This window comes from Drosophila biarmipes, chromosome 3R (assembly GCF_025231255.1).
Source record: "Drosophila biarmipes strain raj3 chromosome 3R, RU_DBia_V1.1, whole genome shotgun sequence".
NCBI lineage: Eukaryota > Metazoa > Arthropoda > Insecta > Diptera > Drosophilidae > Drosophila > Drosophila biarmipes.
In genome coordinates this window covers 31,370,889-31,392,988 of record NC_066616.1, presented here as the reverse complement: position 1 = coordinate 31,392,988, position 22,100 = coordinate 31,370,889, and the positions used below count along the sequence as shown (strand labels likewise).

The 22,100-nt window shown below is 41.7% G+C and overlaps 1 protein-coding gene across 2 annotated transcripts in view; it reads right to left on the bottom strand.

The window, feature by feature from the left end:
- The window catches only part of LOC108025187 (protein similar), a 68,536-nt gene that overhangs the window by 24,817 nt on the left and 21,619 nt on the right, over nt 1-22,100 (bottom strand). For both annotated transcript variants that reach the window (XM_017095496.3, XM_017095495.3), the window contains exon 7: nt 15,822-15,963. In XM_017095496.3, coding sequence (XP_016950985.1) covers nt 15,822-15,963 — 142 coding nt within the window. The remainder of the gene's footprint in view (nt 1-15,821; nt 15,964-22,100) is intronic.

Sequence of the window (22,100 nt, the reverse complement as noted above, 5' to 3'; positions counted from 1 at the left end):
AGGCCTGCCAGGACACAAAAGCGAAAGAGAGAGGGCTCGAAAGAGAGTGAAAGAGACGAGAGGCGGGCAAAGTATTTGCAGAAATTTTACGATTCGCCTTGAAAACGAAATAAAGCGTTTAAGTGTGTAGGTGAGTGCGTAAGTGTGCGTAGCTCGGTGTGAGCCTGTGTGAGTGGGCATATCCTCGTTAGTGGTATTTGTCTTCTCGCTTCTCGAGTGCATCAAATTTACACAACTCGCTGATGAAATCTCGTGAGCCTCTTCGTTAAAAGCTCACTTAAATGGGAGGTGTGGATGGAAAGGGAAAGGTGAAAGAGGGTGGGCGGTTGAACGGTGATTCCACCCGCCCACCGGCCCTCAAAAATGTCAGAATATCCCCAGAAATGTGTTCCCTCAAACCAGAGCAAACAAATCCGACAGAGAGGAGCAGAGAACATGGCAAACACCATATTAAAGTCGGAACGAAGGCAAATAAATTCCAAATGTTTATGCAGTTTTTGTTGCTGCGGAGGACAGAAATAAATTCAAATTAAATTCGGGCCAAACATTTTCCACACCGAGGCGTACAATAAATAATTGGAGGCACAAGAAAAGTCAGACAAAGATACATAAAGCAACAAATTATTGCACATTGCAAATATCACAAGATGTTCAATATAAACTCTGAAGATTTTTCCAGTAGGGAATGCAGGAATGCAAACACATATTTACAGTGTGACCATGCCTCGGAATAATGGGTCAAATTTAGGTTGTTTATTATATATTCATTTAGTTCCTATAACTTAAAGACATATTTAAATGGTAAAAAACAACATAAGTTTGAAATGTAACAAAACAATCTCGTCCCGTCACTCAAGACATTAATCTTTCTGGAGTCAGCTGGAATTCCCATGCCCATTCAATCCATTAGCGACTCTTTAATGAATCGATTATTATTAATCTTGTTGACTGGACAAGATCGAGCAGTTATCACCTTGTCAGTGCCGACATTTTCCGCATCTTTTATGGGAATATTTCGCGAGCCATAAACGCGAACCCCATGCAAACAGTAGTGGAAATTGTTTTAAAAATAAACTCAAAGTGTGCCAAAAGCAAACAAAATAAACCAAGAGGAGGGCAAAAAAATATATAAAACCGGACAAGAAAGACATCTTTTGCTAGCTGGAAAGGAATTTTCACCCCTTTCGAGTTTATTTTCGGAGGCTGCATTGGCATCTAGGGGATTTTGGGACCGAGAAAACGAGGAAATGGAACTGGATGCCACCGCAGACAGCTGAAGCATTCTGCAATTCACTTGGCCACAATACGAATCAACTGTCGGACTTCAATCACACCGAAAGCATGCATCACCCAGGAACTCCGGAATATATGACCCAAATAAATCAGGCGTCGTCCGGATAAACCGGTCTATGCATTATATACTTGAGAATATACTCGTACACAAAATGCAATCCGACTGTCAGATCGCAAAGTGCTGCATCATGCTCCGTCGCCGCCCCACGGAATGACAAGCCCCCAAAAGTCGACCCGGCTAGAAGTTACTCGTAAGCATAATAACAGTCCCATGATGACTCAAGACCATGACACAGGGCTTGGGACGACATTCGGCGAGAGGGGGAAAGCCTTATCTTTCGTGGAATTCGACCGCAAAGTAAGGCACTTCAGCACTCTGGTGGCACTGTATGTGCGAATTTATACAGAAGAACAGGGGAAGCCTTTACGTACCTAAATAAAAAGCCAGTTCGATTCAAAGCTGTTGAAATCGAAGCTTGGTATCAGGAAATCGCTTTATACACAAATCTGTTGAAACAGAAAAATTAAATTACTTTAAACGGCCTTGTAAATACGATTTCTTTAAAGTCATACTGCAAGTCATTAAAATTAGTTAAAAAACGTTTTAAAAACTTATCAAAGGCCGACAAAAGATCTTTATATACATCCTTTACGAAACACCTCCCCCAAATGCATTCAAAACAAATTGACTTAGGGGCGCAGATACCTATTATAGACCTCGCATCTGCCCACATGCATTACGACTAGATCCACATCCAAAACCATGTCCATATCGGGAGCACTGGGTCTAGACATGGGTGAGTAAATCATTTGCGCAGTTGCAAATCGGTCAGATGCATATCTCCCTGCCGCAGCCCCCGAGTCCGCCTAATTCATAGCTCTATCATGGCATCTGGAGAATTATTTCATAAGTTCCGCCGGCAGTTACAGCGCATTGTTGCTATTTTTTTAAATTTTTGCTGCTGCTGCCACGTAATTCTGGCAACAGTTTGCGAAACATGCTCAATGGGCGGCGAACTCGTGAAATCGAAAGGGGCGACGCCGTTTCACTCACGTCGCCGTCTACTGGATTTGCAGATACATAGATACAATACAGACGAGGTGAAAATAGTAGCGTAGGCTTAAGGAATTTTTTCTGAACCTATTCCCCCAAATATTAATTACAACAATTTATATAAAAGGACCCCAAATATTTAAAAGCTGAATGTTATTCTTCAAAAGTTATAAATAATCACTTTCTTTTCTTAGTAACCAAATCGTGAATCAACATTTGATGACATAGGGCTGCGCTTTCAACAGCTTGAAAACAAACTGGGTTTTTCTGCATTAGATACGGATTTGTTCTTATAATAACCCCATAACAAAAATTGATCAACATATTTGACTCACAATACTGAAATATTCTGTTTTAATTTGGAAAACGTTTGGAGACACATACTTTAAAGGGGTATGGATATTATTTTAAAACTCGGAAGAAAAACTTCCCACACGTCGACCTATTTTTTCTACCGTATCTGTTCATAGACTCATGGGGCAGCAGGTCCAAACGGCGTTGGAATTCCGCCGAAATACCCCCGCAGATTGTGGGTCTTGGTCTGGGGCCAGTCTGGTTATGGGTTTTAAAATCTGGCATACGTGCCAGGCCGGGCGGCATGAACTGCTCGAATGGATCACTCAAAAGCCACAACTCAAAACTGAAAGCGGAGAGACCGAGTTGAAGAGAAGTGGTTCCATTGATCGAGAGCTGGGTTCGGGTGGTGTGTTTTGCCGGGTGCTCGGGTCTACAGGGGACTTCTATAATACTCGAAAATGTGCAAAAAGTGAGCAGTGCCGCCTGGCACCAAAATTCGAATGTGTGCCGCCGCCTGTGTATCTCCGCTTCTCCATTTCTGTGCCGGCCGGCATCTGGTGGAACTGGTTTCTTCGGCGGGCGTCTCTCCAGGCACTTTGCAAAAAGCAAAGAAAACGAACAAAAGTCGGCGAAAAGATTTGGCAATGCACAGGGAAGACGGGGAACAGATGATAAGGCAGACACGTACGGAGGGAGTGATGCCGAGAAAAGCAAGAAACCAAACCGAAAATCAAATCGAGTTTCGTGTGCAAGTAAGGCCCAGAAAGCGAAACAAAAACAATGGGCAATGACGAGGCATTCACAAAAAGTTCTGAGCAAGGGTAAAAGAGGGAAGTTCTTCAGATAATTCGGGGGTTCTCTTCCTATAACCGCCCTTTCCCTTGCTACCTACCTAAGCAGCTACTGTTTTTGGGGCTTCGCTTCATTTGATGATGATTTGACGATCAATCAGCCGGATTTCATTTGAAAATGTTTGGCAAACAGGTGTTTGGATAGGTGTTAAATGCTTAGGAAAGTGAAAGAACTGGTTGGTTTTATTGTGTTGTGACTTAAAGAAAGTTTCCTATAAACCTTACATATTAATAATATCTTAAATGTCACTCTAAAATCAGTTGACAAATGGAACCCTTTCGGTACAGGCTTTTCCGCAGTGCACAGCGAACCCCCATTAATGGGTTGGTAAGTACTTTATAAATGGGCCATAAGTTGACCAGAAGCTAATTGCGGATGGGGGTCCCAGATAAGATTATTAGAGCTGACGCAAATCGATCGGAAAGCTTCGTGGGGGAGGCGAATTGTTTGGATAATCCACGATTTACGAGCAGCCGAATCAACAGCGAATCAAAGGCCAAATCTTGGTGCTCGGACAATATTGATTTATCCTTCTGTGACAAGCCAAGGATTTTATGTTTTTTGCAGGACGAAGGGCTTCAGCGGCAACTCAAGTGTTTGACAACTGTCAAAGGAATGAAAAAATGCCGCATGGGTTAGGGGAGACAGCTGGCTATTATATATCACACTTTTTGTGTGTCCTCAGCCAACAGAGGCCAGAAAGTCCTCAACGTCCTGCTGCCCTGTAAATGTATCTGTATCCGCAGTGTCTCCATCCGCGTATCTCTCAGTCCGTGTGTTTATCTAAGCGCCGAGCAATAAAGCCAACAAAAGGTACAAAAGCCACCGCAAAAAAAGATGGAGCAAAAGTGAGAGGGGGGACTCACCAACTGGCAAAGCGGATGAGTTATAGCCGAGATACAGAAACAGATACAGATACGCCGGTAGTGATGAATGTTTGAGCGGAAAAGTGAGAACACAAATAAACAATTATCATTTGTTGGCGGAGCGAGCAAAAAGTGGCAGCACTTTAAATGGAAGATTGATATAGGCAATGTCCACTGAAAAAAATGTTGAACCAAATTTCAACGCTATGAAAATATAAATGTTTGTGGGGGAGAAGCACCAAAATCGCAAGGTTTTTAAAAAAATCATGAAAGTGCTTTAAAGTATGCAATAATAAAGAAACTAAGCGATTGCAAATATATTGTTGCCTACTTTTAGACACTCCTATAAGAGTTTTTATAGGTGTCGATAAATTTGAGTGCCGTTTCTTTCTGTGTAGCCTGCAAATAAACAAAGGTTGTCAACAATCCGTTTGTTTGAACGCCGTTGAAGATGGCATCGCCATCGAATAATTGTGAAAATAACAAAATTTGTGTCACACGTTTCGAAGCTTGTCATGTGTTCTCGGTTTAGTTGTTTTTGTATTTTTTCTATCCTCCTCTAGGTTTAATTTCAACAAATTAGCGACATAATGAAACGCTTAATTAAAATAACAAGCCACAATGATTCCAGACAGCGCCGACACGCAAACAGCAACAAAATAATAATAATAAGTTAGAACAACATTTATTCTAAACAATTTGGCGTGGCATGATTGATGGCTGGCATGTCGGAGATGACGAAAATGATGATATGAATGATGATGATGAGTACTTTTACACTACGAGTCGGTAATAAAAAGGCCAAAAGCGCCGCAATTGAATGCCGACCGCGGGCCGAGGAAATGGGCTCCATCCAAACAGATGACGAGCTGCCCTCCGAAAACGAAGTCATCAAAGGAAAAGCCATTTTCATTTCCACTCCCGCTCGCTCATTTATTCATTCGCTTAGTTAGCCAGTCCGAAAAATGGAAGGCCAGTCTTCATTGATTGCTGGCCTTCCGGTGGGCGGGCATTTTCGGGGGCGTTCGGTCACGAATTAATATTAAACTTGGTCTGCTGTCCAAACAATGTCTGGCCAAAGGAAAGCAAGCCGAGTCCACTAATAATGACCAAATGGCACGCAATGGTCAAAAGTGCACATAATCGGCATGGGCGTGGCTGGGATCAGCTGTTAAAATTTTTATTACGACAAATAAAGCTAGCATTAATACTTTAGTACTTGAATTTTCTAGCACCTAAAATGCAATACAAAAAGTGTCCTACCAAACTAGGTTCATACTATGTGACCTACAAGAATTCCCCACATTTTTAATAAAACTCCAAAAACTCCTCATAACCCAAAATTCCGCAGATGTCCAACTGATTTATGTTCGCCATTATGCGAGACAAATATAAATCTAGTTTGGGGCCCGGAAAATTAATAAACTTGCTCGCAAATTGATAAGAAGAAAACGGCCTTAAAAAATGGGACAATGGGCCAACAAAAAACCAGGAAGCAAAAGGAAAACAAATAAAAAGGCAGTCGAAAGCGAGGGTCCTGCAGGATGTCGGATGTCGGGATGTAGGGATACAGGCGAGGCGTGGCATCCATCAAAAGTCACTCAGGAACATGTGTATCATGGATGCTCCAGCCCCTTGCCTTCGCTCTTCCATTCCCAGTTCTCTTTCTCTGGTTCCCCTCCGCTTTCCCCTGCTATAAGGGGACCAGCCCACGTGCCTCCGATTTTCCCCTCGACTCCCACAACGCCTTCATTTTCATCGTTCTGCATGTGACCAGAATTCTATTCTGCTTTTTTTATTTCGGCTATTTTGGAAATTCTCATGCCACGCGCTGCTCTCAATGCCTCCCACTTCTATTTGAATTCCGATTTCTCGCTGCACAGCCAGAAATATTCTTAACGGGCTGTTGTTTTTCGAAATAACTAGATAAATAAATAAAGCATTTTTATTCTGATAAATATGCATATTGTTCGAATAAACATTAAAACTGTGTGCCTGCTTTTACCATCTTTTGACATCATTATATCATCATGGAAGTCGATCTTATTTCTTTCCGTGTGAGCACACGCTGTCCACATGAAACCGAAAGTGAAAATGAAAATGAAAATGGCTTTCAGCATCGACAAGACCGCGAAGCATTCGAATCAATCTAGACACGGCGACAAAATTCATGTGACTCTCGATCAGCCGGCATTAATTAATATACGACTAGGGGATACCCTGTATTGTACTGAGCTATTGAAATATTTCAAGAAGCACTGGAAAAAGTAAGTAATATCTAATTATGTTGTAGATTCCTTAAGAATATGCCATGAAATACTTAAAGTTAATAGATGTACTGAGATTCTTCCCTATATCCAGCTTTTGTAAGAACAGGGTAAACAGGTAACCCAGCCAAATGAAAATAGACCTCGCACAACCTATTCCACTTGATTCCGCCACCGATTCCCCCGAGGCTTGTGTAAACAATTTTTTATTGAATTAGGCGAAACAGAGCGGAATCAGATGCGAAAAAAAGAACTGAAATGGGTTGTTGGTGACAAAAACAAGAGGCGAGCGAATATTAAAATAATATTGGATTTAAAGCGAATTGCGTGGGACATAACCACCCCGTAACAGCCCCGTCGGGTCACATGTTGCAAGTGGAGCAAGAAGCAGACAGCAGCCAAATAAATAAAAGAATTAATGGAAAAATTGGGGAGAAGAAGAGCCCCAAGATTTATGCTTTCCCCTGATCCGATTATAGTCAAGCGGTTTGTCGCCCGATGTCGAGCACGGCAAATTATCATTAATATAAATAGCCAGATCGCCCGGAATGTGTTTATCTATGTAGCGCCCGGCTCTGTGTAAGATCTTTGAACATTAATTTTAAATAATTTCAGGCCTTGGCATTGCTCCAGCTCACGTAGGCCGAAAGGGGGCGGTGAGGAGCTGACCTTCCCTCGGAAGGGGGAGGATGAATTTCGGGGAAGCTATCCATGTCGTCATGGTTTGGTCTAAAGACTTTAGAGTCTTCCTAATTTATGGGTCCAAATGTATATAATAAATAAAAACCTAACGAAAAAAGTTTTATTTAGTAGTGTCATAAGACTTGGAAAAACATTATAATATCATATAAAGTTATGCCTTGAATCAAAAACATAGGTATTTCATTTGAATATATGCTTGAAGCTTTAACTCTTTTTAACTATTTAAAGCAATGTACAACATATGACACTGTTTAGCATTTGTAATTCGACTAAAAAGTTTGATTTATTAACCAATATATCATCACTCTTGAGGGTCCTTAAGGATTTTCCTCAATTCCTTGGAAGCTTGTTTACTACTTCAGGCCGAGTGTAAAAATGTAATCTCCTTTCTCCTACTTTTCCTAACAGACCCCCGGTTTTCCAGAACTCTTCCTTTCCATTTCTCTATCAATCGACTCGCTGTTTGTCTTCTTTATTGTTTTCGACAGCGGCCTGTGTCAACTTGGGGACCAAAAGTTCTTTAGTTTTATGCGTAGTTGGCGTGTTTTCCTCACTTCCCATCTACTTTGTCTGCTTTTCGGGGCCGACGCTTTGACGCCCTCAAAACGCCAAAAAACATTTCCATTTTGATAACTCGGCTATGTCTCTGGCTTTCTCCGGGTTCCTCCACTTGCGTAATTTGCAATTACGATGGGAAACTTTTCCCAACCTCCTCCGGCCTTTCTTCAGACTTGTGGGCCCTTTGTACTCGAATATTTGCCAGCCGTTTGCGCCCCAAATTATGCAATGCCAAATGTTTGAGCCCGATAAGATGCTTGTCTCTCTTTCCCACTCCCACTCGTTTATCTCTTTTTTCCGCTGCGTTCCCGAATTCTATTTCACCTTCCAAAACACCTAAATGATTAAACTTTCCTAAAACTTGTGATTTTAAATGTCCGTTCAAACATTTTCAAAGATTATTAAATTTTGTATACTTTTTTATTTTATAATCTTGGACACATTTTCTTATCAAAAGAAATACCTAAAAATTTATGTATTTGAATGTAGTGTTCTACGTAATTTAAAATGAAATTAATATCCAAAATGCCGAAAATGAATCGCATTGCTTAAAAATTGGCTATTAAATACAGTGCCTCAGAAATATAAGCCTTGCGATTTGCATAAAAAAGTGAATATGGGAGCACTCCCTTGAAAGAAAACCCTCCCTCTCCATTTCCTTCCCTTTTTTATCGCTGAAAACCGGAGTTGAAACAACAAAGCAAGAACCTGGCATAAAAGAAGGCGCCGCCGACTGGAGACAATTTAGCAGATAGCATAAGTATTACCTGCAATCGTTCTCGAAATTTCGCATAACGCTACACGTGCCGCCCCCTCCAGGAATCTCACACCCCGAAAATTTCTCCGCTCAGCTGTTTTCTGATTTTCTGGTGCAAGCAGGAACTTGTTACCCACGCCCCGGGAAAAAATGTGGGTGGAAAATGGGAAAATTCACACATCTCCATCAATTCACTCCAATGCGGCCTACTTTTAGGCTCAAAATAGAGAGCATTCTCTCTTTACCGCCGTGAAATTTCTCTTGAGCATGCGGCCTACGAGGGACCTTGAACTCGAATTTTTTTCTGAACCACTCGGCTTTCACTTTCGCTTTCGCCGCATTATGTAATCCCCCGGGGAGAGCGCAGAAGAGCGTGGCAGAGAGCACCATTTAGGCTCGTGCAATGGCATGGAAAATGAGCAAAACTTTCACTTTCACCAGTCAACGACACACACACACACACACGCACACATCAAGAGAGCGAATAGAATGCGGAGAAAGCGAGAACGTTTAGGGTACAGAAAAAAATAAAAGGCAAACACAAATGCGACGCAAAAATATTTGCAGGAACAACAAAACATATGATGATGTTTCCCCATCGTTGTTCCTACTGTTGTTTATTCCGATTTTCCCCTTGTTTTTCCTGTTAAATCGAAGTACCATAAAAATGAAGCTCGGCGAGCAAACAAATAAATTTTGTAATAGGCGGCGTGGAGGTGAAATTGATTTGCCTTTTGCTAAGGTTTTTTATTGTCCAACAAATGTCAGGGGCAGCCCCCGAAAAAGTATGCTAGGTAATTGTCACATCATCAGATAGCGAGGGGATGGTGGTTTTCGGGGCTTTAGTGAGGGGTGGACCTGGTACAATGTTCCCCAAATCACACGGCACGTGTATTTATAGCTGTGGTGTGGAGGGTCAGGACAAAAGAGACTTTTCCCGGCCCCCAAAACAGCGCCTAAAAATAATACCTGGAAAAAAGAGTGTTGGGATACACAAAGAACTCCAACTTAGTATTAGCTTTTTCAAATCAATTTTATATTATCCTATATTGCCACTATTTTTGTTTCTTTATAAAGATAACTTTTTAAACATTCAAAAGCAAGACTATATTTTCTCCCTGTGTATAAAGCATGAAATCTAACAATAAATTGAGCGGTTAGAAAAGGCAGGCGGTGAAAAAGGCAAATGGCCCAGAAGAATAATGCTGATGTTTATGGGGCCCCAACTTGGCTGCCTTGGCCAACTTTAAAATTATGGAAAAAGAAAATACATTTCCGTGAGCTAAATTACGCAATTTGCTGGCCGAAGGACGAAACAGCCTGCCAGGAGCAGGTGGAAGCGGAAATAAACAGGTAAGCACACGCACACACGCACACAGGAGACACGCGTTCAGTTCGTTGACTTCCGTTTGAGAGGAAAGTGGGAACCCCCGGAAGATTGGCCAGCCCAGAAAAAAGAAGAGGGAAAACTCCCACCTCAACTCTCTCATCTCCTTTCCCCCTGCTCTCACCACTTTCTCCACATTTCTCCGTTAAGTGTCAATTACATTGACGTTTATTCAAATATGCAGCGCACGGCCAGGAATACTCAACATCGGGAAAAAGCAGTAAGGAAGTGAGGAAAGCGGGAAATAATTCGAATGCCCTAAAGTGCGAGCGGGATGGTCGGAAAAACCCCTGCTGGTGTGCGTGTGTCCCCCTCACGCCGTCGGAAAAGTCACCTCTTTGCGTGTGAAAAAGTCCTCAAGTTGGTAACATTTTGTGATTTCGGGCGGATTTATCGGGTTTTATTGTGCGTATCACACAAGGCCTTTCCTTGGCATTTGCCGCAGATATATGTTAATATGGTAATCCGGCACTTTCCCCGCTGCCAACCCTCTTAGCCAACAGAGGGCCAAGAGGAGAGCTCTCCATCAACTTTTAAAGCCTGTTCTTAAAGCGGCTTCCCATCAAATTATGAACTGCCTGGGTAATCGAAAGGCTGAGGCCATCAAAATGGGCTTACAATAGAGAAGAAAGTTTGAAAGCAAAACGGTGATTTAGCTAACAGCTCAGGATCTTAATACCATGAATATTGTGTTTTATAAAATCAAATCAAGTTATTAGTTTTATGGAGGAGTCTAAAAGTATGCAATGTTTTCATTCAACACTTCCATCCCAGTTCTTAACCAATAATATATTGTTGCATCCTTCAAGGCACCTTCAATATATTTAATCTCATTTGTCTTGTTATACTTTTTTTCCAGTGCTTTAGCCAAGCGATTGCTTTGCAATTCGATAACGTTGAAGATCCATTTTTGATGCTGGCAAATTTACAACGTTTACGTTCCGTTTGTCCGAAAGAGCTTGGCTTTTCCAACGCAAATTTTATGCGGAGCATAAAAACGTTTTCATGTGCAATCAAACCCGACTCTTCGCCGGGGAAAAGGGGAGCTACATAAATATGGAGAGAGCTCAAGATGCTGTCCTATCAGCGGCAGCAACAAGCCAATCAAAATGCAATTTCCACTCGTGCACAGGACATAATTTAACGACACACATGTGGAGCTGTAACAAGCTTTTCACCCGCTTTTGCCCCGGCTTTCCGCTGTTTTTCCATCGCCTTCCCATGCTCGTTCCTTGCCATTTCCATCAAGGTACAAATAATAAATATGCAAACAAGTTGATTCAGCGGGCTCAGCTGTGACTATGAATTTGTCATTTTGTTGGCGCATCAGCGCAGGAATGATGAAAATATTTATACAAATAATGCTCGTTGCGTATACGCAATGTGGACGTTGATGGGGTCACAGCCACACAACGCAGATATAAAGATAAAGATAAAGAGCGAGAGACTTCATCAAAACAGAACCAGCTGCAAGGCTGGGCGATAGGCAAACAATTGCCCAAGGATACGAGAAAAACTCTATCCATAAACCGGCTTTTCCGTTTCAGCTTTCCAAATTAAATTCCTCCAGGAGAGCCGAGCAAAAATCCCCTACATCAACGTCAAATGGTTGAAAATTCCACTCTCACCTCTCCCTTTTTGTGTACCTTAAAGATTTGCTCGGCTTACACGTGTGTGAAATGTTTTCCCCATCCTCGCAGGATTTTCCGAGCATCCCCCGAGCAAATTTCCAACTTTAAATGTTGCCCCATTCGCAGTTAATTATCCTGACGTCACTGAGCGGCCACTTGAGTCAGCCCGGAAATCAACCAACATTTCCGCTCAGTTTTCGGGATTGCAGGAAAAACGAAAAAGGGCAAACATTAGCATAATAAATTGGCCCAGGCTGGTTTATCGAAGGCGAGTGAACTTCATCGCTTAGCCGCATTAATAACGCGGCTTTAATAAGGACTTGCCCAAGGATTCCGCCATCGAACTGGTGCCGACTACGTGACCAGATAACTAAGCCCTGTGGGTGGGGGAAAAGTAGGAGGAAATTTATAAGGAGCGTTATTCTTCATTCTGGAGTACATTGAGAAAAAGAAACAAATTTATTTTTTTCTTAAAAACTGAAGTACCAAATTGATCTTTGAAATCTCTGTAAACATGAAAAAACATGCTTTGAAAAAATATAATTTGTAGCCTACTTTTAGGCACCTTTCTATATTCTTTCTGAGTGTTATTCTAAGTGTTATTCTTTTCTTCCCTTATTTTTCTCCGTGTTTTGTATTTTCCCGGCTATCAAGAATAGTTCTCCCACTCCCCCACGTCGGTAGGCCATTGTAACAGCCTTTAGGTAATTTTGCGGCCATAAATCTCTCCTTTGGCTTACTGCACTGACTCCGGGGCAATTTAACGCCTCTCCGGGTGTTGCTGCCGAATACCATTCCCATTAAAGAGACACCGGAGTCGGGATGGGAATGGATGTGCAGGTGCGGATTGAGTGGAAAATCGATCCAAGGCAATTAAGGTCAGCGAAGAAGAAGGTATAAAAAGGAAAACAGTGAAACTGCCTTCAACTTTTTCAATTAGCCAGGTGACCAAAGTTATCGCTCGGGAGAAATCAAAATCAAAATTACGACCACGCAAACATCAAACTCCGAAGGGATGTGAAAGGAAGGAAAAACTTTGGGTTAGGGGTTTTAGGGAACATAAACTTAGAGAACCCTTTCCCGAAAAAGCAAGGGAAAACCCGTCAATAATCCCGATTAGAGCATGTGTATTTGAAATATTTATGCTGTGGTCTGCAAATGGAATTCGCTCTACGAAAGGTCGCCCCAGAAAGCATGAATAATGGATGGAAAATACAAGGCTTCACAATCTTTAATTTGCTTTAAAGTCATCTGAGCATCTTTCAGTTCATTTTATGGCAGGTCGGGCAATCATAATGAAATCCCCTTTTATTGCCCCAAAGTATGCAACACATTTTTCGGGCCTGGAATGATTTTTATCCCAGGCCCGGCCAGTTCTCCTTACTGTCCCAAATTTATTGTTTTAATTTTTAGTCGCACGGCCACAAAATGGCGTCCTGAGCCCCGAAAACCCGGGGAAACTTTCGGGGAAAGTGTTAAGAACTCGTGTAAATTCCATTAGGGCTAAAAAGTTTCTGCCAAGGGGGGGGTGGAGATTCCAGTCGAAGGCTCTGTCAAGTGCGATAAATCAGCAGAGGCAGGAGCGCAGAGCAGCTACAAGACAAAGTGAGGGTAAATTTGGTAATTAAAAGCAACGCGTGGCTGGAATTATGCAAGACTACGGCTATAAGCTATAAAAATGCAAATTTCTTCCAGGACAACGAGCCTGGGAGGCCCCAGAAACATCAACTAATCAATGTTAATTGGATTGGCGTGGGAAAATGGCAAGTTACTCGCCGCTTTTCTTGGCTCTGCGAAAACGTAGGAATCTAGAATCTATAAATATGCAGCGGCAATTACGCATCTGAAACAGATTGCACCGCTCCCAAAGATAAGCGACCTTGAGCCAGCTGCCAACTGAGTGACAAGCTCATTAGGTGGAGAGAGCGGGAAAGAGCGGACTCTGCACTGAGAAAAATATATTTTAATCCTAGTATTAGGGGTTCTGTTTTGAGATCAATATAAATATTTTATGGATGATTTTCGTTGCTAATCTGTTTCAAAATAAAGCATTTAGTAGAAGAAATCCTTGTTTAATTACTCTGATCATCTTTAATAACTATATATCATATTATTTCGATAGAGTTTGATGTATTTCAGTACATTTATTTAATAATCACGATTAATTCCCGTGTGGCAATCATCACATGGCTGTTGCGTTGTGAGAAACTGTTATCAAACAGTTCATAAATCAAGCCGAGCCCCAGAGTAAATCAAGCCCCAAACAACAACAGCCCGTGAAAACAGTGAGAGATCCCCAAAAGGTAAACAAGGTTCAAAGAGATTCTTCAGTTGGCAGTCCCCCAAAGACTCTCCCACTGTCTTTTTGCTTGTGTAATATTGTTTTTATTCAATTAGGCAAACAGCAATTACAAAGGCAGCAACACATAGGTCTACTATTTGCAAGCGAACCAATATATTTGTTGTCATTCAAATGCACACGAGTGGAAAATGGAGGGCAACTAGATATGGAAAGTAGTCGAATAGCTGACACACTATTTTTAGAGCACATCAAAGGGGCAGGGATCAAAGAAAGTTGCTTCTATTCTACGAACACTGCACCTAATCTTCTAGAAAATAGTAGATACTACACTATTTATAGCCAAAGATACGTGTATACCAAGTTTAACTTCAGCTTCTTAAACTTTCCCCCCTCTTTACGGCACATCGCACACGCATTGCGTAGTTACACAATCGATTTGTAAGAAGTTTAATCAAGAATTGAACAATTGAATCAACTTGATTGACGCAGTTAAAGGAACAACAAAGACGCGAGGGAAATGAATGGAATAGGGGACACTGTTCGAGGGGAGGCTAATCACATGTTGTGTGAATTAAAAGCAAATTGTCAGCATTCATTTGCACCGCATCACTGCACTCGTCATCATGTGCGGGTGGGGGGAGGCAAGGGGTGCACAGAGAGAAATTACTCTAATTTGTAAAGAATTAAATTCATTCACCAAGTTCCCAGCTACATTTTCCAACTAATTCATCAGTGCTTTAACCTGTACTTTCTTCTTAAACTTATAGCACATGTGTTATTTTTTACCGTGTACAAGTGAAAGTGCCTGATGATACTAATTCTCCTGCGCTACCGAATTAACGAATTTGTTTGAAAACCGACACGAGTCTCTAAACACACAAAAAGGTGCACAATTAAAAATGAATTTGTACTTTTCTGGCAAAGGGAGTTTATAAACCGAACCAGTCTCGTTTTTTTTCTGATGATTTTTGTTTAACAGGCAGGCAAGTGTGAAACTCGAAAAAGGTATATATATAAGGAGAAACGAAACAATGCACAAATATTTGCTCATACACGCTTAAATAAAGTAAATTCAAAATCGTGCGGGGTACTTACCAGTCGAGCTGAAAGAAGAGGAGGTTTTCAGGGGGGTAAATGGGGGTTCTAGGGGGTTTCTCGGGGCAGAGGTGCTTCTTCATTAGAGACACGTGGACGCACGCAACGTCCGTAAAAATAAAATATATATACTACATGGAAAAACGCAAATGGAAGAGGCAATAAACAGGGAAAACGTTGGAAATATCGAATGGATTATGAGTGTGGAAATTGGGGGGAGGGAAATTCGATTGCGGGATGCTGATTTCTGGCCTGTTATCAAATGGAAAATCTGGGCCAGGCGTCACTCAGCGGTGACAATTCAATAAATGACGGATTAGAAAACCAAATCGATGCGAAAATAGGAGAGGAAAAGCTTACATAAAGCGCCAACTGAGGCGCAGAATGCTTTATGCAAATGTCGAGCACACGCACCGCCACCCACTCGAGGAAAACCACCCCACCACCCACAATTACCCGCCATTCAAGGCTGTTCAAATATCTCGAGAGCGGGGAAATTAAATTCGGTCGATTAAAAATGGCAGGAATAAAGGGAATTGTGAATTTCACTTCCCGCTTGGTGGCTTAATTAAAAGATAAAAAGAGTCCCCCCGAAAAGTGTAATGAGCAAATATCCGGCATTGTTCCGGTTCAATAGAAAACCCAAAGTCCCGCCCCCAATTGGCTCAATTCGGTCTCTTTGGGACCCGCGTTTCTACGGTTAGTAAAACATGGTACATAGGATAGCTAAAATCTGGTATCTGGTATCTGACTGACTCACCTTATGACGTAGTTGACGCAAACGACGCTCTGGGGCTTCAGTTTATCATAGACGATCGTGGCCTGGCTGAGAATCCAGCAGTAGCCACCGTACTTTCCCAGGAATCGGTAGCGAGAGGTCTCCCCCTGCCCCTTGCTCAGCACTGCAAGAACACAAAGAACATAAATCAGGGATTTAGTTGGCGAAAATAAGTGCTGTAGTAAATTAGTTAAAAGCCCGCCGCAAGCAAATGTGGTTCAAGTCCGCCCCGTGCTCTTGGCAGAGAAGTCGTATTACGATCGCATAGTAACCGCCACCACAAAAACAATAAACAACATCTTCTGCGGTCTGAACAGGGGCTGCCTTTAAATGTGTCATAATCGAGACCCGGAGCACTTGAACCAGATACAAAACCGAATCGGTTACATTTTGACACATTCCCGGCCCTCCAGAGATCTCTTGGCCTAAAGAGATACCCGGAAAGCCTTATCTTGGTTTCGAAGTAGGGATGGCAACGGAGGTACACCGGGAAAAATATTTAGTACATTTTAATATAATATTGTGATTGAAATAAATATCTGGATGTTAAAAATCTCTTTTAAGCAAAATTATCACTAAACTTTTTATAAGTTTTAAAACTAAATAATTAAATTTCAGGTATTCCTTATTTTTAATTTAATTTAATTTTAATTAAGGTATATTTTTTAATCCGAGTTGAAATCATTTATTTTCTGACAGGAAAAGTTTTGCTTATTATTTATTATTTCGCCCCCCTTTTTCCCAGTGTTCTTTAGCTGGTTGGCAAATTGTCAAGTCTCAAATTACGGCGCCAAAAGCGCTGGGGCATAAAAATTTAATAATAGCAACTTGCTGCGAGGGGCGCAAGAGATGGGCGTGGCAGGGGTCTTAGGCATTTTTATTGATCCTTTTTCTGCGAGACGAAAAGAGACAGAAAACTACCAGAAACGTTGCCAAGTAATTTGGCTCAACGAGGCCGACACATAAACTCGATTTTAATTAAAAGCGCCTCCCAAACCTGTGGAAAAATAAGGAGCAGGAATAAAATAAATATAAAGGACCGACCACACGTAGGTAAAGCTTTTATCTGTGTTCTTGTGACAGCTTTCCTGGGCCCCGAAATCATTTCAATCAAATTTTTATGGACGCCACTGGCAGCGACAGAACATTAAATAAATGATGAAAATTCATAGGAACTCGGGCAAAAGGCAATTGAAATTCATGGATGCTTGGCGGCACAGGTCCAGAAATCGGGATTAGCTTAAGTGCAGGTCACAGGTGCGCCAAAGAGGATCATATCCGGTTTAAGTCGCAGCAGTAAAAACAAATTTGCATAAAAACCACAAAGAATTAATTGAATTACTAAAGTTTATAAGTGGCAAGCGACCTTTGCTTGCAATTAAACCAGACAAATTATTGTCAAAAAATACATATATTTAGAAGTTTAACTTTTACTTTTAGGCTACGTAAAGAAATGTATTCTCTTGAAAATGAGAAAGAAAAGCGCCCACTTAAAGTCGTACTTTCCCAATGAAACCCACAGTATCCCCAGGCTAAACCTCAAGAAAAATATCCTTAGTCTCTGTTCCTTTATTTATTCATTCAGTTAATTCGAAATCAGCAGCAGAAAATTAGTTTTTCCTTTTCTTGCTGCTCAGTGGCTTAGTGTCTTGTTTTCGTCCCAAAAAATGGAGGAAGGAAATACGCGGGAAAACGGTTGGGGTAATTATGCGGGGTCATTAACAAGACAAGATCTAAGGAGGCCTCCTTGAAGCCCTCAAATTCCGCTGACAGCTCAGTGAGATTGATGCGAGCCGGACATATGTGGCAGCCAGTCGAGTTAAGTCCTTGGGTTGCGGAGATTGAAGATGCCCCCAGGAAAGTATGCTACGAAAAAGTGTCCACTAAACAAGGAGGATTTTCAGAGTTGCTTTGGAAAAGTAGCTAAAATACGTTTATAAAATTAAACAAATGTATATATTCTTTTATTTATTAATTTTAAAATCAATAACAAATAGTAATTGGAAATAGGAAGGCAAATATGAATGAAATAATAATTTTGAGAACAAAAAATTAAATCGGTTGGCTTAAAAAAATTATTTAATTTTCCGGCTTTTTAATAACAAGAAAAGCCAGCCAAGCCCAGCAACACCGCCCCAGAGCTCAGACGATTGCCATTTGGCAGTGTTTATGTGGAATTAGCAAAGTGAGCAGACGGCCAGGCAGCAGCAGCAGGAAGACGCAGGAAAATCAACTGCAGTCGGTGGAAAAGCAGCTGCAGCTGCAGCAGTGAACTTGATTTGCCCTCAGCCAAGGACTTTTCCCGGGACCTTTGCCGGCGCTTTGAGCTTGAGCTTGAGACGGAAAATATTAAAATATCTACGCGCGGCAGCAGCAAAGATCATTTATCAGCAATTTTTTAGCAGCATTCCTCGGCTGCCATTTGGAGCCATTGCCATTGCGGGTCCAACAATTTATGAACACGAATGCAATCCGCTCTCCGCATGGCAATGGCCATGGCCATGGCAGTGGAATATGGCCGGGACCCCGCAGGACCCTGCAGTGGAGTGGGTGAAATGGAAGGAAGCTGGCCATTTGTACAAATAATCAAACAGAGAAGTTGGCAAAAGGGATAGGACCAGACTCTATTCGAGTCGAATGCAAGACAAACATCAAAACCGCATTCAAGGTTATGTATCAAGCGGGATGAGCACGGAATGCTGGGGATTCCGGGGATTCGAAGGATGCAGGATGCACAGGAAGTGGATGTGGATGTGGGATTCAGGATGCGCACAATGCATGCTCAGACACGCTCGAGTACACGGGCAAATCCTGGCAGCAACACAACAGTAAATCATCATCAACGCAGCGCACGAACCGAGAGTTGCCAAACGGATCAGGAGGAACAGGTGCAGCAGGGCCTTAGTAAGGTGAATCCTTGGCCGGGTCAGGTTCGGCAGTACTTCAAGGATTAGATGGCGAAAATACGATAATCGAAATATAGTATAATAAAATACTCTTTATATTTACGGACGAATATAAAATACCAATATATTGGTATTGGTATTTTCTAGTATCTAAATCGATTCGAAAATTTAAAAAAATAAAAGATTGGCATTTATTTTATTTCTCTCGACAAAATTACTAAAATTATAAATTGGTATATTTTTGTAAACAATTTCTAAATAAAATGTTTCAAACATTTGATGTTAGTTGATGTTGATGTTTGTTTGATGTTGGTAAATGTATCATACCAACTTATATTTTTGGTATTTTTAGTATATTAACTATTTTTGATACCCAACAAAACACTTTTCTGAGAAACCCCCCATTTCCAGGATGATCGAACCCCCGCCAGGCAGAGTTCACTGTACCCCATTCGTTTGCTCATCCTGATTGCTGACCAGAGTCCAGAGTGAAAGGCAGATGGGTCGAAATCACATTGGCACAAGTGGATAAGGAAATAAATGTTTGGCTTTGGCTGCCCAAGGATGTGCGCATAAATCAAGGATTTGTTTGCGGATTGTTTCGAATACATTCCCCAGCACAAAGGTAGTTGACTCGGGAGCGTCTTAAATTTGGAGGTAGCAGTGACCTTTTGGCCTTCGCTTTAGGGCGGCCACGTGGCGTATGCGTAATCTGTCCTAATTGAATTAAGCCGTGACATAATCCGCAATCCACAGCGAGGGCGGACTTAAAGTCAATATGTGCTGGGAAATCTATGCAAATTTACCTCCTCTCTTTTCATTTTTTACTATGGCTTATTGAAAAGGAGCTGGGGCGCTCTTTTCCTGCGTCTTCATAACCCGCCAGTCGTGTGGAAAATTGCATTTTACCACCTTTTCTTTGGCAGCCAAGACAGCACATTACACAGGACTAAAGGACCAAAGGAACAGAGCAGGGAGCTCAAATCCCTGTTAGTGGCCAACGACTTGAAAGGGTTTCTCCGGGCGAAATGCCAGCTTACTGCCAACAAATAGAGACTTAAAGCTGGTCATTATAAGTTGGAGTTGCCTGCAGTGCCCATAAATGGGTTAATGAATGTGCCAGGACCTCTTTGTCCGGCAAAGGGAGAAGTTTTACTCGAGGGAGGAATATATATTATAGGCCAAGTTTTGTGGTCATAGGGGAGAATATATCAGGGGTCCTTGATATATACAGCTGGCCAAAAAGGAAAGGAGACCGCCCACAGCGAGGAAAGTCGACAAGTTTGTCGGGTTCGATGGAGCCCATTAAAAACTACTCAAAATGTCAGCGGGAATATAAACCACACGCGGGGCATGTGGCAGAAGGGACGAGCCACAAAATGTAACAAATTTGCTTCATTTGCCATTCTGAAATACAGTAGTGAAGTATTTTGCACAGCAAAAAAGGGAGATTTCAAAAAAATAAGTAAATTTATTATTGTGTTTAAGAAATATAAGCCAACAATATTTTTAAAAGAAAACGTTATATAAGTATGACAAATAGATATGTCACATTGAATTTCAAATACTCTCCTCCATTCAAGCGGAAAACTGTATTTTCGCTGTATGTCGCAGAAGAAAATTTAAAATTCCCGGTGAGAAAGCGGAGGAAAGAAAAGAAGGCAAGAAAAGCGGAGGGAAAAAGTTAATTGAAAACAAAAGTCAAAGAATTTGCATATTTATTTGCCGCAAAGCCTCAAACTTTCGACGCCTTGCCACAAGCCAATATTTATTTATGCGTGCGGAAAATTTAAATCACTTAAAAGCTGACGAGGCAGAAGAAAACTAAAGTGCAGCGCGGCCCTCTCTTTGTTTTGCATTAATTAGAATTTAACAAAAATAAATGCTGGGTAATTGAAAACTTTCTCCCCTCCGCCGCAGAGAATCCAGCCATTATGCTCATTAATTCCATTCGCCCGGAGAAAGTACATATCTCCGCCTCCTGGGCGTTCATTTAATTAACTCAATTTGAGCGGAAGGAAAGACATCATCAAGACATCAAGAGGGAGGAACTGGGATTGGGAACTGCCTCCAGGTGTTGTGAATATCTGAATTCGGTATATCCAGTGATATGGGTGGAAGGAGTTAGCGGAAAACTCCACTGATTTCCCTCTTGCCTCTTTTTTGGACTGTGGAAACAATTAAGTGCTGATGGCTGGTAATTTTTTCTCAGCTCTCCCCTGGCGCAGCAGCTGCAACTTTATTAAGCAAAATTTAATGGCGGTTGTTTTCCCCCCTTAACTATTTTCTCCCACTCCCCCTCAGCTCCTGTCGTTTTTCATTAGCGCCGCCAACTGACTTGCAACAATTGTTGCACAAACAACAAGCCGGGAAAACTTTGGCTGCAATATTTTCTTGCTTTTTTTGCCGCTTCATGTTGAACAATTAGTTTGGCTGGACTTTTCCGGACTCGCTGGCTGTTGTGTGTCCATTTGCCAAACGTCTAATTGGACTTGCTAAAGATTTCTACAGAGATTTGGGGCAAGTTTTTTCATTTGCCGTGGCACCTCCCTCTTCTATACTTTCTTCTCTTTTTCTGGCCAATAATTCTGAGGCAAAACCCTCTTTTCTTCCATTCACTCCACGAAATCCTCTTCTCTACTTAATTTTGTTGGGCTTTATTAATAATTTCGGGAGAGAAAGGGCCTTCATTCATAATGGAATTACGTTCGTCACTGGTCAGGCAACCAATCAGTATCGAAGGTTTCCAAATCCTTTTGGAGGTCCTTTTGTCAGCTTACTAATTGAAACTATTAGGGATAGGTACAATAGTATATATAAGAAATGTATTCTGTAAACTAAGATACATTTGGGTCGACAACTTTATATTTATAGTTCAACTATTGTAGTTTTACCATTTAATCCCATATTTATTCATTCTTTGTAATCCCTATGGAAACTTGATTGACAACGCATAAAATAGGAGTCAGCAAAGCCAGGAAGCCGAAAAGTGTGCAATACTCTTGAGGTAAAGTGCCAAGGCCCATAAAAGACTCGCGGATGGAGCACAAAGTTTTATGATGCATCCAAATGCGCACGAGAAAGGGACGGGGCGCTGCAGATAGAGAGAGACAGCTGAACAGAGTGTTGCTTAAATGTCAATCTATCTGTCTGACTGTCAATTTCAGCAATTGCAGCGGCGACGTCGGCAGCGGCTAAATGCGTTGAAGGAAAATTTCATTTGCAGATATCGTGCTGTCATTTAATAAACGAATTGTGAGACGGGGAGCGAGCGGGCGAAAGAGACGGCAAGGGTGGGGCCGAAAGAGACGGACAGACAGACGAACGCAGCGATGCAGTAACAGATATTGGCAAC